At 39.7% G+C, this 22,691-nt stretch overlaps 1 protein-coding gene across 11 annotated transcripts in view; it reads left to right on the forward strand.

The window, feature by feature from the left end:
• Positions 1 to 683: 683 nt before the first annotated feature.
• The window catches only part of FGF14 (fibroblast growth factor 14), a 703,097-nt gene continuing 681,089 nt past the window's right edge, over positions 684 to 22,691 (forward strand). For 2 of the 11 annotated variants that reach the window (XM_030922303.1, XM_030922298.1), the window contains exon 1: positions 1,098 to 1,661. Coding sequence is in view for 5 of the 11 variants with exons in the window: in XM_030922291.1 (XP_030778151.1) it covers positions 1,454 to 1,661 (208 nt within the window). In the remaining 6 variants the exon portion in view is untranslated. Of the gene's footprint in view, positions 1,662 to 9,271; positions 9,346 to 22,691 lie in introns of all 11 variants that reach the window. The other 9 variants (XM_030922296.1, XM_030922291.1, XM_030922295.1 and 6 more) reach the window with 8 other exon arrangements.

Here is a 22,691-nt window from a genome sequence, read left to right on the forward strand (position 1 = left end):
AGGTAATGTGTTGTCTTTCTATAAAAGGCATACATTTTCTCATGTATATATGACCCTCCCCACAAAAGTACAGTTTGCCACCTAGATTTTAGTGGTTGTCCTTTTAAGAGGCTGTTTCTGGTAATATCTGTTATATATCTAGTTCATATTTTTCAAACAACTCCTTAAGTAGGAGTCCAATAATAAGAATTAAAGGAACTTGAGTTTTCCTTAATGTTTTAGATGCATTCTATGCTGCTTTTGAAAATGTGAAGGTGGAACTAATTTTGGCTGGGTGGAGAAGTATTAAACCCCTGTTTCTCTTTATTTCCCTCCCTCCTCACCTCCAGCCTCCCAACATGTATTTTCTAAGGTTTACTCATTGCAATTTTTAATATTTCCTTTTAAAAATTCACTTTTAACAGAAGGCTGTTAGATTGGCTCCAAGAGCAAACAGCAGGCGACTGGTGCTTGGCGGAGGAGGGAGAGGGTCGCGTGTTGGGTCTGGGTTTGGGCTGGGGCTGGGCCTGGGGCTGGAGCTGGAGCTGGCGTGTGGGGAGACTTCAGGAGGGGCCCTAGCAGAGAGACTGCAGTGACACTGCCCTCCCTGGGCTGGTTGAAGCATCTCACTGGTGACGGGTCTGAAAGCACGTGGCTACGTCATGGAAAGCCAGTCTTTTCAATGCAAACTTCAACTCCTCCTCCTCCTCCCTCTAATGCCTGTAACTCACATCCGAGGCTGGGCGAGGAATCCGGAGGGGAGATTTTCCTCATGCTCACGGTTGTTGGAAACTGGAAGAGTGAGAGGAAGGAGGAAGGGGATTTGTGGCGCTCTCTACCTACTACAAGACTGACAAGGGGAGGGGGCACCTAAATTTGCATCTTTTCTTCGTGGTGATTGAGAACTGCAGGTTCAAACCGATCCCACTGAGCACTGGCGATTGATTATAAAAAAAAATCGACACTGGGAGAAGGGAGGCTCTGTCTTCGGCTGTCAGACTCAATCTTGGAGGTGGTATTGGTGTGTGAGTGTGTGTGGTGGTGTTTTTTTTTTTTTCTTTTTTTTTCTTTTTTCTTTCTTTCTTTCCTTTTTTTTTTTTTTTTTCTTCTCTCCTAGGGGCTACACAATGGCAGTCTTCTCTCAGTAAGATGAATCCTGCTTTGCCTTCTGCAGATCCACCCATCCTCATAGCGATCAAGTAAAAAGGCTATGATTTTCTCTTTGGGGATCTTTTGTGCATTACTGTTCTTCCTGATTAGTTTTGATCTCAGTTGGGATCTCTTTGCTTTTTTGTTTGGTTTCATGCTGAAAAAGGATTTTTTCTCCGACCCTTTGGTAATAATCCGGTGGTGATTGAGGGGGGATAAATCATTCACCCTGGCCGAAAAAAAACAATCACTGAGAAGTCTCAAAGAAATATACCACGTGAGGGGAAAAAACTGGGAGAAGATCCGGAATATTATCGTTTTTCCTATGGTAAAACCGGTGCCCCTCTTCAGGAGAACTGATTTCAAATTATTATTATGCAACCACAAGGATCTCTTCTTTCTCAGGGTGTCTAAGCTGCTGGATTGCTTTTCGCCCAAATCAATGTGGTTTCTTTGGAACATTTTCAGCAAAGGAACGCATATGCTGCAGTGTCTTTGTGGCAAGAGTCTTAAGAAAAACAAGAACCCAACTGGTAAGCAAAACATGCATCATGTTATGTTTTTCCTCATAATAACCTGTCTGTTGCTCATCGAGCTAGATCTGCAGTTCTGCTATGCAGGAAGGCAGGGGAAACAACCAGGAACCAGGACAGTGTTGCATATAGAGGTGTTGCATGAATAAACAAGTAACAGCTGGATCGGCGTCTACGAACCCCAAAACCATTATCGGCATCTCTTGGCTGTGACACAATCCATCACTAGGAGGGAGGAGGAAACTTTTTTTTTTTTTTTTAATGTATTTGGTTGCCTATGTTTGGTGGAATAGTGAAGGGCTATGGCTTAAGGCTGTACCCCAGGCAGCTGAAGCTCCGGTAGTTGCCAGGAAAAAGAACCCCAAGCTCCCCTTACTTCTGCAGCAGGTTCGGGGGACGTAGCTGGGTTCCGAGAACCTGCTCTAGACTTTCTGATTAGCTTGCACAGTATTCGCCACCACGATCACCTTTACCAAAGTACAAGAGGCCCCCTCCCTCGCGGCCCCGCTCCTCCGTCAGCCCCCGCGCCCTCCCCCGTCCAGCTCCCGGCGCCCGAGTATTAACTCATTCCCCCTGTCTGCCTCTGACACATCCTGCCACTGGGAATACTTGACCAAGGCTTGCGCCTGGAGGGAACTCCGGGCTGAGAAGACAAGCCCAGCCCCTCTAATATTTGTAATTTAATTCTCCCCCTTCTGAAAGCGGTGTCAAAGCCCTGCGTCGGGATCCCACGGGGCAGGGGGTGGGGATGAGCCAGGCCGTGGGTTCCTGCTTTTAAGCCTACTGGTGATCATGCGCCCCGATTCCAACGGGTTCCAACAGGGGAACTTGCAGTACATTACATAAGAAATGCAAATGCATCTGATTTGGGGAGTCGGATCCCAGGGGTTCCCGTCCCCGCGTCTCAGTCTGAGGCGATTGGGGGCGGCCGCGGAGCTGTGGGCGAACAACCCAAGAGAGGCCGGCCGGAGGGCTGCATGGTGGTGGCGGCGCTGGCGAGGAGGCTGGGCGCAGCCTTTCCGGGAACCGCTCACGCTCGCAGCCGGGAGTGTGTGGCGTCCCCTGGCTCCATTGAGGGTGGGGAGGAACCCGGGACCGGCTGTTTGTGTCTGGGGTTGTGTTTGAAGCGGGGAGCAGGGAGATCGCCCGTCCCGCAGTGGCGGCCCGGGCTCTGGAAGTTCCTGACACTGGCACTGCGGTGCAGTAGATCATGGCTCTCCACGGCCTCCCTGACACCCTGGGCTCTGCTGGGGCCGCACTGGCACCCAGCGCCCCGGCGACTGGGGCAGCAAGTGGCTGCTGCCCTCCAGTCTCCGAACCTTGCCAATGCAATGTAGCTGGGGTGGCGCGCTCCGAGGGGGCTGCCGCCTGCGGGTGCAGCGGGAGGCAGAGGAGGAGGAGGTGTGGGTGGGCGGGGACGGAGGCGGTGGGTGTGGAGGCTGAGACAGCTTGCGGCCACCATTCCTGCAGCAAAGGAGAAACTGCGAGTTGTTACACAGTTCAAAAGGGCAGAGGCTTCTGTGCTGGGGTCGAGAAGGTTGCCCCCACTTGGTACTTTGGGGTGGCAATTGAGGCTCCGGTAGTAGCCTCTGGATGCTCCTTGGACTCGGTGCTGCAGTGGGCTCTAGGCTCTGCCCTGAGTCCTCCTCCCTGTGTTCTAGTTCTTACACCCTTTCTATTCACCCCCTCTGTTTCCTCCTCCTCTGTCCTTTTACCCTTCTTTCTTCTTAACTCCTCAGCTTTTAGCAACTCTGAAATGACACACCAACCCGAGAACTGCCCAAGGGGAAAACAGTGTTGTCACCTTTCCACCCGTATGTCTCATTCAGCTATGAAGTGTACCCCAAGATGTACTCCAAACCCCCCACATCAAACCTAAAACTTGCCGATGCTTGGTTCATCCAAAACCAACTTACATCTGCAATACTGTCTCACAGTCTAATATGAAGACCCTTTTTGCAAGACTTCTCAAAGTGAGACAGGCCAAGGGCTGCAGTGGGAAGGGGAGGGGTGTGACTGCTTTACACTGTAAAAAACAGTGGTCTTTTGAATCCTTCTTGCGTCCTTCTGTGAAAAGATTTAACTCTCTTCTGAGAAAGGAATACTGTAAAAACATTTTTTATTTAGATGTGACCATTTGTCTTAGGGACCTTGAAGTCAGTCCTTCCATAGAACTGGAGAGTGGGAAATAATTTAGCACAGAACAGTAAGTTTCTTTGTAGGCCTTTATAATTTTTTTTGTATACAATTTTACCAGAAACACTAAATGTCTCCCTATACACAATTCACAATCTTTTTATTACACTTCCTCCATCCCACCCACTTTCATCTCTCTGGAATGGTTTTGTCCCCCCTTCCAAAGCATTTTTCGAGACTGTCGAACAAATGACTATTTTTAGAGCAATGCATTTTGCGCCTTATGAATGCTAAAGTATTTTGGTATGAATTGATGGGTTAACACAAAGTGTATCTAAGAACATTACCAACTATTCTAACAGGATAATTTAGTCTTAGATATACAGGGATATGAGTTCCAACCTGGGAGTTAGAGCATTTAGTGTATGTGTATGTGTATATATATATATATACACACACACACACACACATTTAAATGGGACATTAATGTGCCACATTATTTATCTTACCTTCTAAAAGTTTTAGCCTGTTAAGCTTGAATCAAACCCATGCCAAGCCATTCCCTTTCAGTATTGTGCTTGGTGAGTTCCATTCTCCTGCTATTAACATGAAGCCTAAAATCTTTTGCAGGTTTTTGATCCCAAAATAGCAGTAGAACTAAAAAGTTAATTGGGTAATTAAAATGAAACAAACACTAAAATTCTTTTAACTGTTACAGCCAAAAGGAACAGATTGACTACTACCTATTATGTTATGTTAAATTTAAAAAGAGTACAATTAACTGGTTTCAAACTAAGAAACTTGGGAGAATACTGCCAAATACCAGTGAATTTGGTATAAAGCACCTATTATTATTTCAGAGATAAATATTAGGTTAATTTTGCTTCCTACATCTTTGGAAGTTATGAAATAATTTACTGATTATTTCCAATTCTTTACACTGTCAACAAGTGTAGGTAGTTTGGTCAAGGGTTTGTGGAATTTCAGAGCACTGCTATATAATTGAGTTGGTGTGAAAATAAGCAGATAATAGAGTTACGAATTTAAGGACAAAGTTACTCATCTACCCAAAAGTTATTGATTAGCTCATTATTAATATTTAAACAAGAGGCATTCATTGAATAGTGTTTTGGGCTTATTTTATGTAAAATTTAACTGGAAGAGAACATGAAAAATGTGTTTGCACAATACATGCTTTTTAAAATAAATTCCAATAGCTTAAAAGTCCTGGATATAAAGTAAATTTGCTATCTTCATAAAAACACCCAGTCTAACAACTATTATCAGAGAACACACACACACACACACACGCACACACACTTAAATGTCCTACTTTCTTAGCAGAGCAACAGCTATGCATTTAGAATAAATGTTACCTGCTTCAGCTTTCACTGTATGAGTCATGCAAGGTGACTGTATTTTAGGCAAATCATTGAATAGGGAATACTAAGTCCAAGGCATTTATTTTGCCTGAAGGAGGCTTCATAGCTTTCTTTAAACCTGTATGATAGTTTGGATTGACCAATGTATATAATAGGCCCATTCTGGAAATAATCTAGGTCACTGCACTTTAAGCCAAGGGTACTAAGGAAAGAAGTGTGGTTGAAAAAAGAAAATCCACAATAAAGATAAATACTAAGGTCATGTCATTGCTGTCTCTTCAGACACATAATGTAAAACAAGCAAAGGAAGCCACAGACCCTCACATAGATACAGTCACTCAACCATACACAGGATACACCCAAACTTCCATGGCTTAGTAGGATTCTAGAAAACACAGATTTTAAGGTAAATCATAATCTAAGAGGATTTTGTTGAGTACAAATGTCAGTGCCAAGTGTTAGTATGAAGCAGATGCCCTAGACCTAGTTCTGCACAGCACACTGAGAACATTCCATCAATTCTCTTTTTCTGAACTCAGTCTCCCGCTCTGTCATATAACTTTGACATGGAACACGCAGGGCTTGGTGGGACCAATGATTATCTCCTATTTCCTACTTGTCTGGCTGCCTTTCAGCTCTGCTTTTGCCTTTCACTAAGCTGTTTTAGGTGCCAAAACACCTGGTATGCCACTGTTACTCATTTAAATATACGTTATTTTTAAAAGCTACTGGCTTTACATCTAGGGCTGTCATGGTGTTTGGAAGTGAGAAAATACGAAGAGAGGGAAGAAGAGTGAGCACTTTTTACTCCTCCTCCTTCTCAGCATACCGACTCATCCTAGGTTCCAGTAGAGCCGGGTGAGCCACAAATGGGCCACAACCTCTGCATGTCTAAACACTGAGTATATTTCAAATGAAAACATCAAATTCAGACTGCGTGGCTGGAACACCAAACAGATGTAAGTTTCTTCTAACACGCTTGGCTTTAGAGTGGGATTCAATGTAGTATGAGTTGGCCTTGGACTCCATCCAGGAAGCTTTAGTTACTGAGGTAACAAAATGGGTTTTGTAGAGCAGTGCCACTCCATGAACCAAAGGATGGCAATTTTAGGTAGGCTCCCGAGTACTGCCTTGTTGGGAGAGTAGATTTTTCTTTTTTGAAATGTATATCCCAGTTAATAAGTGTAAAATTCAATGCATGATAATCTAAACTTAGTTTTAACAATGAAGATGACTTTGGCTGTACAACTTGTTCTAATTGTAGACAGCATCCATAACTGAGAAAATTTGTTCAAATGATGCATTGCTTTCTGAAGGTGCTAAAGCTAATTCTATACTATACTTCACATTTCCTACAATGAACCATTCCTTTAAAATGTTCGAACCCAGTATTCCATGTTTTAGCAACACAAACATTGGAGACTTTTGTGAAGTGTTTTTATACATATGGTAACAAGGACAACAACCAATGTTTTCACTCCTTTGCACATTTTGGCATCATACCTCACTCAAATTGACTCATACGCTTTCTATAAATACCATGTAGATGTCTCAAAATGGAAGTATTTATTCAAAATAGTTTCTTTTGCCTTAAGGGGAAACAGTTGGGATGTTTGAACAGTCTAACAGGAGCTCTTCTATTCAGTGTTAAGTCATTGCACTGTGCCTGTATTTTTAATAAAATCTTTCAGGGCAACTCGGTATTACCTCCAGGAGGGACTGTGGGACAGGGAAACGCCTATTTACACGTCTGCCTGCTCAGTGCCACAGACGGTGTGGTCTTCCTTAGGACTTGTGTACCAGGTACAAAGTTTAGTTATGTGTTGAACCCGGATACAGAAGGGCATGGAGTTTTCTAAGGGAGACTTATTAGTTCCCCTGATACCTCTAGAGATGCAAGAGCTCTTTTGTATCAGGACCAGCTATGTCCTGATACTTTCCCTGTGTAGTTCTCTAGTTGCCACTATTTGTTTTTTTACTTCGGTCAGAATGTAAAAGGTAAGATGATGAAGGGAAGGGAACAAAAGGAGAGATTCTTAGGGACTTCCTAAACGTGAAGGCAAAAAGGAGGAATGTCACAGACATGTTTTATAGGGAAGAGTGAAGTTCTTGTTTGATTCATCTGGTAACATCATGTAAGAAAGTCACCCAACAACTGCTGGGCACCACTGCCTTTGTCATTGTTTCTTGACAAAAATTCTGTTCATAACACATGGTAGGTTTTCAATACACTTTAATAAAACTAATAGTGAAAAATAGGCATCTCTAGGATAGTGAACTATGGGACTACAACAGGCAGGACTATACATTTTACTTGGTTAAATTCGCTTAATGCTTACTCCTTCCCCAAAGGGCCAAAAATTTGGCGACTAAATAAAGAAAAAAGCTGTTAGTGCCTCTTTATCCGCCACGATAGGATGCTCTGAAATCCGGTCCTGCAGACGTTCCCTTGGCCCACATTTTATAGCTTCCTTCTCAGTCTCAAGGCCTGTAGTCTACTGTTCACACTGGAGCCTCTCCTAAAATACACAAGCTCAAAAGCTCATGGCGTTCTCCCCATCTGGCATTCTCGGCCTTAAAATCGCAAACGTTAGGGCACCGTTAGGTTCATAGTTGCCAGACCCTTCATTTTCTTTTTTAATCTTTAATTTTCTTCTTAACCAGGAAGACATTCCGCAAAGAATAAACTGTTCCTCTTTTGAGCTCCTTTCTCTGAAGATGGTAACTGGAACTCTCATTTGTAAAGAACCTCGAGTTACAGTTGCTTTGGAAGGAGTTTCTCGCTTAGTATTTTGTTCTTTCGCAGTTTGAAAAGCAGTCATCTTTCAACTTCGCAACTCCCTGCACTCGCACCCACCACCCTGATCTATTTGGCCTCCTCCTTTTTGGAGCCACTTTAAAAGGTGCAGGGTGCTAGGCCGCTGTGGCCTCGGGCTGAGAGGCGGGGAGTTGGTGTCAGGGACCAGAAAGTTTGGCAGAAGCCACGGCTCTGGGCCCAGGCCCCGGGGTTCTAGAGAAGCCTGTCATTATTTGTTTTCTGCAAAGCCACGAGCGGGCCCACGCTGCAGCTCTGTCTCCAGGCGTGGAGCCCCTCGGTAATCTGAAGCTGAAGCTGGGTTCCGAGTCTAGACTGCTTCGGTTCTGAAGAGGGGGGAGCCCAACGGGCCAGGCACGGGCTTCCTCCTGGCTTTACCCGTTGGCTCAGAGTCCGCGCTCCTGCCGCCGCTGCCCTCTGCTCACGGGGACCACCCCTCACTGCGCTCCCAGCCTCGGCTCGCTGGGGGCTACGCTACGCAATGCGGCGGAAGCGTCCCGTTGGAGCCGCCGTAGCGCGGGAAGTTTCCGTTGCCACGGAGATGACCTCTGACCCTAGGGCGTCTCTGGGACCCGGCATCCGGTGATGTTGTTGCTATGGAAACCATGGCTGCCGGAAGCCGCCCCACGGGTGCGACTTGGCGCGCGGGTAGAGGCTAGGGCTCATGCTCGGGTCGAGATGGTCGCTCTTCCATGGTGGCCGGGGACCGGGCAGTGAGTGGCTGGCTCTGCCGCCCGCGGGGCGCGCGTTTGCCTGTCACTCCCCAGGCGTTGACGCGGGGGCACTCCGTGTGCACTGCTGGACCTGAGGGACGGGAAAGCCACAGGTGGCTGCCTCGGCCCGCCGGGTCTCGCGTTGCGCTAGCGACCGCTAGCTCTGGACCCGAGACCGATCTGAAGGAAAGGGGATAGGAGCTGGCGTTGCTGGTTATGCTGCCCAAGCTAAGGACTGGGAGAGAACGAGCCGAATTCTGGTCTCAGCTTCCCCGCTAGATACTGGGAGACCCTGGGTGGGTCCTGAAATTTCCTGGGTTTCAGTCCCCTCGGCTTCTATAAGAAGGATATTGATTAGAATAATCCCAGATCAGCCCCAGCTGTAATATTCTAGGTTCCTATGACGTTCACACCCAGTCCTGATTGTAAGTGAACTTCCCTCACCCCTTCCCTGTATCTCTCCCGGACTATGTTGGCTATATATTTAGATTGTACTCTAAATTCAGAGACTATCAGAGATAGAGGGTGTCCTTAGCGATCACGAACTACCTGTTCCTTTTACAGGTGTGGCAACTCCTTCCCAGTGGAGGAAGCGACTGTTCCAAGAGCCAGTTTTGGAATTGTAGGCACAAACACAGGTAGAAGCTTCACCTTGGGTGAAGAAACACATATTTTACTGGTGACACTAGGAAGAACTCCTCATGCGCTTCATAGAATTGTGTGGTTGGTGCTGAAATAGATGGCATTCCATTTATCCATTATATTCCCCAGATACCTTTTCCTTAGAGAGTTTTAAGATTTTCGGGGTAGGGGAGGGTGCCTTCACTAGTTTGTTTTTCTTTCTCTCATCTCCATGCTATTGGGAAAAATCTCTTAAATCTTTTCTATAAACCTCATTTGTAAATTAAGAAGTTGAAAAGGATTATTTTCAGAGTTTATTACAACTCTGAAAATTTATGAAGTATTTGTTTTAGGTCCATATGCTTTTTATCACTTTGTCAGTAATTACAATCTCAAAAAAAAAAAAAAAAAAGAAAAAGAAAAAACAAACCAAAAAAAACCCCAAAAAACAAAAAACAAAACAAACTGACACTTAAAAAGTGCTGCTGTGTTTGAACTGTTGATGCTAGAGAGACGGGTGAGGAAGAGTTCTTCTTTCAAGGAATTGGCAGGAAAGACAAAAGACAGGATCAATTATGATGTGAACAATTCTGTGTAGGTGGACGAAGGTGCTATAGGGTCAAGGAAGAGGGCCATGGAAAGGTTTCTGGAGGGAATAAAACTCAGACTGAGTCATGAAGAGTGACTAAGAGTTAGCCACGTGGGAAAGGCACTGGTTAGACTGTCAAGGAAGAGAAAAAAGCATACTTTAAGCTTTGGGGGCGTCAAAGATTGTGGTGCAGACCGAGAATATCAAGTACAACTGAGAAACAGAGGGTGTTTGCAGGGAGTGGCGGGTAGTGAGTGGGGTTGCAAGGTAGTGAGGCACAGATCGTGAGCTCTCTTCTGTGACATGATCGGATCTACCCTTTAGACAACCGTTATGACCACAGCGTGGAAAACAGCTCTGGGTTGGGCAAATTTGAAGGTGGAAAGACCAGTGAGCAGTGGTGAGAGGTCCAGAATAAGGCAGTGACAGGCACTAGAGAGGAAGTGAAGTCCATCCATCTTAGTGGCCAGTTTGAATTTTGAAAGGAAGTTGAAGGAGGAGTCTGGAATTTTCTAATTACAGGTTTTTGATTTGGACAGTTCTGTTGAGCTAGTCTTCTGGCCAGTTGCCAACAGAACACTTCCATCTCCTTGAGACATGGTTGGCTGTCTTCTGACTGTTTATACTGAGGGGCTGAGGTATCTTTTAACAGCAAGTAGGAGACTTAGATAAACTTCTCTTTCTAGATTAAAATTTAAATGGACAGTTCTGGGAGAGTTGCTGTGGGATAAAAAGTTCATCTTGATTTCAAACCTGAAAATCCTTAGGACTGGGAAAAAATGTTTCACAATAAAGATAAGCCAAAATGATTTTTAAAAAATGATTATATACAATTCTTTGTCAATAACAGATGTTTTTATGGACACAATACTTTGTTTAGTTTGAGGAGTCAAGTAGTGCAATTAAAAGCCAAGTTTTCTGATTAACTATTCAGGTCTGGCAAGAAAAGAGAAGAAAGTGTGCACTTTATTGAATTTACATATGTAAATGTGCGCACCTGCTTTTTTAGATAGGAATGAATGTAGTTGTACTTAAAATGCCTTTTTTTTTTCCTCCTGTAACATTTTGTTGTCTGCACAATTATAGTGGATCACAAAAGTGTGTGGTAACCTTATCTGTAATGCTGCATCTTAAAGGTGTAGCTTGGGAGGGATTGTAATATCTTTTCTTTCCACTTCCTGTGTGGAGCACATGGTATAACATTGTACTTTAAAAAATAAGAAATGTGAACATAAGAAGGCTTAACGACTAAAAGAAAAATAATATCTCATAATTGTAGTCCTTTTTGTTTCAACAGCCACTTATTTGTAGTCTGAAACTCATCTTCTTTAGTCGTATTACTGCTATATACCAGGTGTTGTAACTTTTAAGCAGAGAAAGGACCCTGTCTGCTAGGAGACCTAAGTCAGTTTTCTATGTAAACACTTCATTGTAACCATCATTTGGCCTTAGCATTTTATCGTTGGGACACATTGAAAGAAATAACACAATATGCTCTTTCCTCCTTCATTGCTAAATGACTTGGTTTACTGAGAATTGATGTTTTCCATTAAATTGAGTATTTGTTCTTGTACCTTTAAAAATTTTTTCAACTCACATAACAATTAACATACCTCACATCTCAGACAAATAATAATGGCTGTTAAATATTGGAAATACTTTTAATGAGATCAATACTAAATGTTAGAGATATTTTAATGATGCAGTTAAGAAATTTGATACAGGATAAAAATTTTACATCATTATTGCTTATTATTATCTCTTTTTTAGTTTCCTTTTAAAATGTTGGGAATAATTTTAAAGAGCACAGTGCTGAGGACATTCTGACACATGTGTGGCAGATGTGCCTCTGTATGGGGGATACTAACTGTGACATGAATGCTCTAGATAGTATGTGCTCTGATATGCAGCCATAAAGTCTGCCCACTTTTCCAGACCTCTTGCCGTTTGTTGTAGCAAAGTGCTTTTCCAGCACTGATATTTCTTCCCTTTGTCTCCTTCTCCCTGTATTTGTACTATCCGATTCTAGATTTTGTCCTTTTACATATTTTTTAGTCATGTTTTTCAAAAATTTGGTCATCAACTTACTCTTCAGGCAAGATCAGGATTAGTATTCAGTTGGATTTACATTCATTACATTAGGAAAATAGACCCAAAATAATAAAATAGTTGTCAGAGAGTAAATGAGAAACATCTGTCTGAACATGAAACATTTACCCAAAGTGATGTTTATTTGACTTAAGTTTTTTCTTTCTGTACTTCAAATTAACATATACAAGAACTGTGATGGGGTGTATTGCTTTATTTGATTATATAATTAAATGACTTTTAGGGCATTATAAATATCCCACCTAGTTTTCCCATTAACGAATGTATATTATACTTACTAGATTTTAAAAATTATGTTACTCTTTTGCTTTAACAGAAATGTCCTGGATATTTTGAATCCTGTATTATTATTAGTTGATAACAACTAATATTTAGAGAATGCTTTTATATACTAGGCACTCTACCTATACTATCTAATTTCATCTTTAAAATCACAGATAGGAAATTCTTTTATACTTCTGTTAAAAATCATGAAGCCTAAGCGTGAAAAGATTAAGGAAGTTGCTGGAGAGTACCTAGCTAGTAACTGAAAGATCTGAATATAAAACCAAGTAATCTGACTCCAGAATACATACTCTTAAATCCCTGAATTGCAGCTACCACTCTAGAAAGGATGTTAAACAGAATGCTTGTGAAAGTGATCAGTATTTCTCCTAATGTTTTTGTGAATTATTCTGTCCTGAAACTAAAAGGGACTGTGATCTATTCACTGTTTAGCTACGTAGAATTTTTAATGCTTTCTTATTGAGGTATAATTTATATACATTAAAATGCACAGTCTTAACTTTATGACTTGATGTATTCTAACAGTTGTGTGCATCATTGTAACCACTACCCTAGTCAAGATATGGAATATTCCTATCACCTCCCCCAAATTTTTTCTTGTTTCCATTCAGTTCCTACCCATCTCCCCTCTGAGAAGCAACCACCATTCTGATTTGTCTCCACTTAGTTTGGGTTATATTTGTTATGCAAATATACCTATAGTAGAATTTTATGTCATTAAAATCATGAAGTCTTCACACTTTTCAGTTTGCCTTTTTCACTCAACATACTGTTTTGGGGATATGACATTGCTTGTTAGACATGGAGAATTCAACGTGGTAGCTTCTGTTTTATTTTGTAAACTGGAAACTCCTAACATCTGAAAATTTCAGGAACTACCAAGGGTCTCACAGTTTACCCAGCTTGCTAGTCTGCCGCAGTTACATGATGCTGGCAGAAGACAGCGGACTCCTGGGTCAGAGACAGGGGATTTTTTACTCACAGCATAGCAGACAGCATGAGCTTCATGTGTTTATGAGTTCCCCATACGTCCCCACATCCTTTCAGGGGCAATGCTGAGTGTCCCCGGTGGATGCTTGCTCACAGCGGATTTGTGTCATCGCTCAGTGGTCTGATATGCGGCCATATCAGGAAATTCCCAATCTTTTAAGGGGCTTCTAGCAAAGCTGCCTAATCTTTCTCTGCAGGGAGGTGTTATCTTATTATCCTGGTCAGGAAACAAATCTGTCCTCTAACCTGGAGGGAGGCACCATCTCTAGATGACAAGGTGGTTTGTTATGCAAATATTTTTGCAAAGACAGTCTGGTACAAAAGCTCTTAGAAGACATGCAGAAATGCCATTAGAAAATTCTCATTTAAATCTGTTTCTGCAAGGCAACTCTTTCTTCCTTTTCTATTTCTCTTTGTACTGCCATGATTACTGCTCTATTGATGTATTACTCTTTAGAAAAATAACTGTTATTTGGAAATTATCTTAAAATAGATCATGAAGTTTTGAGAAGATAGTATACAATCCTATATGATAAACTTATCTGCATTTATTAAGTAATTAATATGTGATATGTGTTAACATTATATGTTAGTTAGTGGGGGAGATTTAAAACATTCTATAATGGTTTGGTCTTTGACCCATAAGTAATAAAACTAAATGTATGGAGAATACTAGATATGAGAAAGAATTCTGCTAGAAGACTCATCTAGGATGAAAGGGGAAGAAGGAGAAGAAGAGGAAGAGGGGGAAATCTTTTAGAGAAGCGTGACCTAAGTTGACTCTTGAATGTGTGTTTCCATTGGTAGGAGAGATAAGCATATTCTTCGCAAGAGGAGTAATGTGAATGAAAGTCAAAGGCTCGGCTTATTTATGGATAGAGTGAAAGGTACATGATTGGGGATTTGTGGAAACTTAATGGAATCGTATTTTAGAGGATTAGTAAAATTATATTTTGGAGTCCAAAAGCCTTGTAGAGGGGTTAGCTGGGATGTGGTGAAAATTAGTGAAGTAGGGAACTTTTCCAAAAAGAGAAATGACGTGATTGAGAATTGCTCAATTATTGGGGTGTGTAACTGATTGTGGGGAGGGGCAGTATTAGGAGGAAGGAGGGATTTTTATATTAAGAAAGCAATAAAATGAAAGTGTTTTTCTGGTAGTTCGAAATGGGAAACAGGAGCTTGGATGAAAGGATGGTTCTGGGTATGTAATATGAGCAGGAGAGAAATTGCTCAGTAATTAGGAAGGGAAGAATCGAAGGCATATGTTGAGAAATTGTGGGCCAGGAAGGGCACTGCTTTCTTGGAACCTGGAAGGATGGGTGAAACAGAAGGTGTAAATGAGAGACATGGGAGTCACTGTGGTCACTGTGGCGCCTCGTGGGAAGGTGGCCTCCATTGAATCTTGGAAGTCATAGACGGTTTGTTGAGAATGTGAGATAGGAAATGTAGTTAGCAGCTACATTTATGTTGTTGTTACATGTAGTTGATAGTTGTCTGAGCATACATTATACATCTTTCTGTACAATTTGAGCCCACTTTGCACTTTTAATTTTCTTGTGTAATTTGAAGTCACTTTGCTAGCCCTGATGACGTTACTGGCTTTCTAAATAAGGGGAGAATGGCTTTAACTACTTTCTTCAAGATGTACTGAACGACTTTGTAGTACTGACATACTCTTCTAAGCATTTTATTTCCCTGTGAAATGATGTTTTCTACATTGAGTACACATGGACACAAAGAAAAGAACAACAGATCCCAGGGACTACTTGAGGGTGGAGAAAGGGAGGAGGATGAGGATCTGAGGATCAAAAAACTACCTATGGGTCAGGTGCGGTGGCTCACGCCTGTAATCCCAGCACTTTGAGAGGCTGAGGCATGTGGATCATGAGGTCAAGAGATCGAGACCATCCTGGCCAACATGGTGAAAACTCATCTCTACTAAAAACACAAAAATTAGCCAGGCATGGTGGCGTGCGACTAGTCCCAGCTACTCAGGAGGCTGAGGCAGGAGAATCGCTTGAACGCGGGAGGCAGAGGTTGCAGTGAGCCAAGATTGCACCACTGCACTCCAGCCTAGCAACAGAGCGAGATTCCATCTCAAAAAAACCCAATCCCCCCCCCCCAAAAAAAACAAACAAAAAAAACTACCTATGGGGTACTATGCTTATTACTTGGATGAGAAAATAATCTGTACACCCAACCCCTGTGATACACACTGTTTACCTACATAACAAACCTGCACATGTACCCCTGAACCTAAAATAAAAGTTTTAAAAAATAAAAATAAAACATGATGTTTTCTAGCATAGCACTGCAACTAAGAAGGACTAAAAATGTCATAGGCTATTTGGATATAAAGAATTTTTTTTTTTTTTTTTTTTTTTTTTTTTTTTTTACCAGTTTGGCCCATAATTTTTTCTGTAAGAATTCCAGTATGCTGCTGTGGCTGTAGTATTGATCATATGTTTTAGTAACCTTTATGATCATTGCCTGGAGGAGATATGCATTAAGGAACAGTTGTCTAAAAGCACAACTTTTAGAAATAATTTTTGCTTTCCTATTCTTTTCTGTTATAAAATTTGAATTGTGTTTCAAGGGGTCAGTATCTGTCTCCTGGATGTTTGAATGCTTAAGAATGACACAAAATTTATAAAGTGATATTTTAAGGAAGGTAACTTTTGTGAAAATAAGAGCAACTAAATTATTAATGGCTATCCAAACTTTATAAAAATGTAACTAATAATGCCTTATTCTCAGCAGTTGTAATTTCTTTGATTTAGAACTAGGATCCTTATTAGAAATCATGGTTTATAAGACTAGTATTTATAGGGCCACAAGCATGATTCATAGAAGAAGGGGAAGGGGTCCATTTTAGGTGGTGATAGCAGTAGTAGACATACTGTGGTGGGAGCAAATTGGCAGCACAAACCCGAATTCTGTCATTTTAGTGGGTGAGCGAGTAGTGATTTAATCAAACTTTTTGCATTGAGTGTGAATGCAATAGACAGCTGCACAGTACTAAATCCTGCAACATTAAATATAAGGTTTGAATTTTGTATGAACATAACTTTGAATGAAAAAGTAAAATGTACACCCTTTCCCTGTAAAGGTGCCACTTCAGAGTCACGAACCAATCTGTGTCATATGGAAATGTGCACAGTTTCCTACCCAGCCTCTCTGGTGCCAACTAACTTGTATTTCTGAGAGCCTGAGGAGAGGAAGTTAGGGTCATTCAGTTCACTGTGTGTCTCACTTTTTTATTATTGAAACCTGAAGGAGGCATTGTGTCTGCGTATCTTGATAACAGTTTTTGCCTAACTATGCTTTTTCCTTTTAGTGTTACAGTTTTAATGTAAGACAAATCTTTGACCATTTTTTATGTAGCCTTTCAAATTTATAATTGGTAGAAATACTTTTAAATATTATTGTAGGGGCCAGGCACAATGACTCATGCTTGTAATCCCAGCACTTTGGGAGGCTGAGGTGGGCAGATCACTTGAGGTCAGGAGTTCGAGACCAGCCTGGCCAGCAAGGCAAAACCCTGTCTCTACTAAAGATATAAAAATTAGCCTAGCTTTGTGGCGTACACCTATAATTCCAGCCACTTGGGGGGCTGAGGCAGGAGAATCGCTTGAACCTAGGAGGTGGAGGTTGCAGTGAGCTGAGACTGCTCCACTGCACAGAGCAAGCCTCTGTTTCAAAAAAAAAAAATTACTGTATATTTTGTTGGGAGGTATTCTTATCTCTCTCCCCTTTAAAATTACAAGAAAATTAAGGAAAATAATAGTTAATACTGTTAATAAATATGCCAGTGTAAGTTCAAGGAACTTCAAAAATTATATGAAAGTGACGTTCAGGTAATACACATTGTATTTATTTCCTAAATGATATATTACATTATGGCAAAATGCCTGTGTTTTAAGCTGCTAAATAGAGAAATACTGCTTTAACACAGTACGTTACAGGTTAAATTGTGGTTTGAGTTTTCCCAATTTTAAAGGCAAATACAAAGCAAGTTGAATGTATTTATGGGTGTGCATGTATGCCAGACATTTAGCTTGGGACAAAATTCTAAGTGTTTGTGCACTTACCCCCTCTGTTGGCCATTAGAATCTTTCACCCAAGAGAGCTACTCAGAAAGGATTGATATTAATAGTAATTTGAAAACAGTAATAAATAGCTCAGAAGTGGGTTCAGTACAAAAATAACTTTTCATATTTTAAATTTGTGATTTTGAAAATAAAAAATGATATTTCATATCCACATCAGTTCATTTCATGGCTTTCAAGTAGCTTTTGTTGAGATTATTTTAAATTAAAATTTAAATGCTGAGATCTACAGAATCTGATGTCATTGCAGAACAAGACATTTTTAAGCATGTCTGTTTCCTGTATCAGGTTTACTAGTCGGGCATCTTGGTTTTTGGTATTTATTTATTGGTACGGTATAACCAGCTATTACTTACTTCTTCTCACAAGTAAGTAAGCCACATAGACAACTTAGAAGTAAGAGTTGGAATCTTCAGACATGTGGTATATTTAAGTCACAGTATAGGTTCTTCTATAGGTTCAGCGTTGTCTGATACCATGATTTTTCTGTATACTAGCAGGTATTAGATGAAAGGCAGAAAATAAGATGCAAAAGAAAAAATATGTAGTCAATAGGTCTTTAGGCCATTCAGAACTTCACAGGGAGGAAACAAAAAACGTTCTGAATAATTCTGTTGGCTGTTGTCTCCACATGGTCATTGCAGGAGTTTTAACATATCCTATATAATTGATTTCTATTGTATGTGGTTAGACATACTTGACAATAGTTGCCAATACTTTTACCTTATAATCTCTTAAGGACTGCTATGACTCTTTCATATCTCCTTATTAATCTTTTATCTAAAAGAACAAAAGGTGAAAATCTCTGGTTTAGGTGCTGTCCTGCATTATTTTTTGTTTATTTTGTTTGTTTGTTTTTAGTTTTCCTTTAGATACTTTGTAATCAGGGGGGAGATTCAAAGGCTTTGATTCCAAGACTTCCTTAAAATTAATCAACTTGTGATCACTTTGAGAGCTGATCTCCAAGTTGATCAGAAGTGATGGTTTAATAAAGCAGTAAACAAAATATGTAGACTGTGGCGTGTATCTGTAAGGGTAACATTTAACATTTTTTTTCTGATTAATATTGTAGGGTACCATAATATAGAGTAATCTTTCATTTTTGTGGCTCTGATGCTATAGGGCTCAAGAGGAGGGCATGGCAGGCTTCCTGCGGGGCATAACATTTTGACTGAGTCACAAAGAATGATTGAGGATTAAGTCAGGTAGGAAAGGCACAAGGTAATTGTTCAAGAAAGAGAAAACAGTAAACCTTAAATATTTTTAGGGGCATAAGAGAGTATGGTGAGTACCAAGAATGACAAGTATAGATAAATGAGGGATAGGAATTTGAGTTGATTTGCCTTCCAGTAGACATAATGATATGTGAAATCTGAGAGTTTGGCCTTATCAAGAATATTTATCTTTTGTGTCTCCCAAATATACCTCTAGTAGTTCTTTATTGTGTAATACAAGAGACAGGTTTGCAGCCATTTTTTTATTTGCCACACATGATAGATAATAGTCTCATGTTTAATGAACTTTTATAAATATTTTTTCCTGCCCACAAGTTTTAACTTCCCTTTTTCGCTATATCTCAAAAAATAATATTATAAATCAGGTAACAAAAACGCTACTAGAAAAATCGTTTTGAATATATTTTGATTATAGAAAAAACAAACATTGAAAAACACTGAAACTTTTTTATTATTAATAAGTTACTTGAATAACATCTTGCATCTGATCATGGCATGTGAGTGATGAGGCACCATGACTGAACTGATATTAGATTTTAACATGTGACAGTTGGTCTCCTTTTAAAAAAATATACTAAAATTTTTTGTAATATTTTTAATGTGTGATATCTTATTTCAGATAGTTGATTCAACACCCAACCCTTCCTGAATTCCTTCTACATGAAGGACAGTGTGCTTGGTCCTGTGGGTGATACATGAATCAGACAGGATCTTAAGTTTTCCAAGGGAATTAGAGGGCACTGGAAAGTTGGATAAAGATGTAGAGTTGCTGGGGATGGTCAATCCTGGAGCTAAAGCAGTGATTGATAGAGGTGGAGGATTAAACGGATCCATCCTCATTCCCCCTTTTTCTCCCATTCTCTTTCTCTCCTTGTCACTGCCAGTCATGGCAGGAGATTCTACTCATTGGACCAGATTAGGAATAGATTTGGACTAGAATATTTCCAAACAGAATGAAGAGTACACGGCTGTCCTTAGATAGCATTTGATAAGTTGGGTACATTTGTAAGTTGAAAAGATAGTAATATGATGAAAATAGTAATAGCTATTACTTCTATAAAGTAAGTTATAACTAGAAATTGGTTTATTGTCCAACAAAGCTGATTGACAATGCCTTTAGGGCCTTTGTGCATTTTTGCTTTTAAATATGCTTACTTGACATATTTGTCTCATGAAAAATAAAGCAACCTTAAATAACTTTTTTGTTATATAAAAAATCTAAAATAATTTGTGACAACAATTCAATTATAGTTGTAATTGCATTTCTTAAACCCAGATTATGAGTTATAAATCTCACTTTTATAACAGCTTTATTGAAATATAATTCATATACCATATAATTTACCCTTTTTAAAGTATACAATTCAATAGTTTTTAGTATATTCACATAGTTGTGCAACCATTACCATTATTCAATTCTAGAATGTTTTCATCAACTTAAAAAAGAAATCCCATAACCTATTAGCAGTAACTCTCTATTTCCCCATCCCCTATCCCTTGGCAACCACTGATACGCTTTCTATGTCTTATGAATTTGCTTGTTCTAGATATTTCATATGAATGGAATCATTCAATATGTGGCTTCTTTTATTTAGAGTAATGTTTTCAAGGTTCAAGCACGTATCAGTATTTCATTTTGTTTCATTATTGTATAGTATTCTACCATGTGGATATGTCCATTTTTTAAATTCATTCTTCAGTTGATAGACATTTGGGTTGCTTTCATTATTTTGCTACTATAAATAATGCAGCTATGAACATTTATGTATACACTTTTACATGGATATATGTTTCAATTCTCTTGGGTATGTAACTAGCAATAGAATTACTAGGTCAGATGACAATCTATGTTTAACATTTTGAGTGACCACCAAATGTTTATCAAAACAGCTGTGCATTTTACATTCACTCTAGCAACGTATGAGGGTTCTAATTTCTCCATATCTTTGTCAACACTTATTATGATCTGTGTTTTTGATTGTAGTAATTTTGGTGGATGTGAAGTATGTCATTGTGGATTTGATTTGCATTTCCTTAGTGACTAATTATGTTGAGCACCTTTTTGGTGATTACGGACCAATTGTATATCTTCTTTGGAGAAATGTCTACTCAAATTATTTGCCCATTTTTAATATGGATGTCTTTTAAATTTTGAGTTGTAAGAGCTCTTTTTGTATTCTGGATACAAGTTTCTTATCAAGTATATGATTTAGAAGTATTTTATCCCATTCTGTGGATTTTCTTTTCACTTTCTTCATGGTGTCCTCCAAAGCACGAAATTTTTAATTTTGTTGAAGTCCAGTTTATGTGTTTATTCTTTTGTCACTTACATAGTTGGTATCATACCTAAGAAATCATTTCCTAACCCAATATCATAAAGATTTGGTCCTAAGTTTTTCTCTGAGAGTTTTAGCCCTTACGTAGGTCTGTGATCTATTTTGACTTAATTTAGTAGATGTTGTGAGGTAGGAGTCCAACTTCAGGCTTAAGCCTGTAGACATCCAATTTTTCAAGGAACATTTGTTGATAATCTCATGGGACATTAAATTTCATTTTGAGTTGACATATAACCAAAATAACTTTTTAACATTCTTAATTTGTTTTACCAAGGAACAATCTAAAAATGTCCTGGTGTTTCAAAGAAATAAATTATTGTATATTACATGAAATGATAACCGGGATACTGTAAACATTTTTGCTAACAATGCCTGCCTGCTTTTACTGTAGCTTAGCTTAGAACTTTTAAAAAATTAATACTCTTGTGAAACATATAAGTACTTTCAAGAAATTAATACCCTCCTGAAACTAGAACATGTTTTAGCTCATTCAGGCTGCTATAACAAAATTCCTTAGACTGGGTATTTATTAATTTCTTATGTTCCTAGAGGCTGAAAAGTCCAAGATCAGTGCACCAGCAAATTCAGTGTCTGGTGACGGCTTGCTCTCTGCTTCAAAGATGGTGCCTACTTCCTGCATCCTCACATGGCAGAAGGGAAGAACAATTTCCCTTGAGCCTCTCTTACAAAGGCACTAATCCCATTCCTGTGGGACAGCCCTCATGACCTAATCATTTCCTAAAGGCTCCACCTCTTAATATTAATTGCATTGAAGATTAGGTTTCAACATACTAATTTTGGGGGAATGCAGACATTTAGACCACAGCAAACACTTAGACTATATGTAGATAATGGAATGAACAATTTTTATGTACAGATGGTTCCTGACTTAGAATGGTTTGGCTTACTATTACTCAACTTTACAATGGTGTGAAAGCAGTACACATTCAGACTGCCCATACAACCATCCTGTTTTTTTACTTTAAGTACAATATTCAATAAATTGTATAAGATATTCAACACTTCATTATAAAATAGGCTTTGTGTTAGACAATTTTGCCCAACTGTAGGCTAATATGTGTTATGAACATGTTTAAGGTAGACTGGGCTAAGGTAAGATGATTAGTTGGTTAGGTGTATTAAATGGATTTTTGACTTACAATATTTTCAGTTTACAGTAGGTTATTGGGATGTAACCCCATTTTAAGTTGAGGAGCATCTTTATTTATCTTTGATTAAAAATTGTTTTGACTCTTTATCTGTGTTTATTTTTCAAAGCATAGGCATTTCATTAATACACTGACAATATGGTACTATATTTACTTTTAATTTGTCTGCTTAGTTTTAAAGTTAAATGTAATGAAAGTCAGGATTCACTGTGAGATGTAAATTACACTTCTTGTATTTAAATTTATTCTGGTTTCCTTATTAAATATCTCTCGCAAAACATAAACATTGCTTGATTTGAATGTCATCTAAAGTTTTAACAGACCAGCCTCTCCTGCTGCAGCTCACTGTGCTTTGTTAGGAAAATACCTGATTAAGTAGATTAAAGCCCTGTCATCATGAGTAGGTAGAGCCTTCCTGAAGTAGCTAGAAATTCTCAGGGTCAATCATCTGAGAAAAGTTGCAGCCATGAACTTGAACCCTGAAAGTGGGAGTTAACTAGATAGCAAAAGGACTTCATGCTCTGTCTCATACATTTCTTGG

The sequence above is a fragment of the Rhinopithecus roxellana genome, chromosome 18, assembly GCF_007565055.1.
Source record: "Rhinopithecus roxellana isolate Shanxi Qingling chromosome 18, ASM756505v1, whole genome shotgun sequence".
In the NCBI taxonomy this organism is placed as follows: Eukaryota; Metazoa; Chordata; class Mammalia; order Primates; family Cercopithecidae; genus Rhinopithecus; species Rhinopithecus roxellana.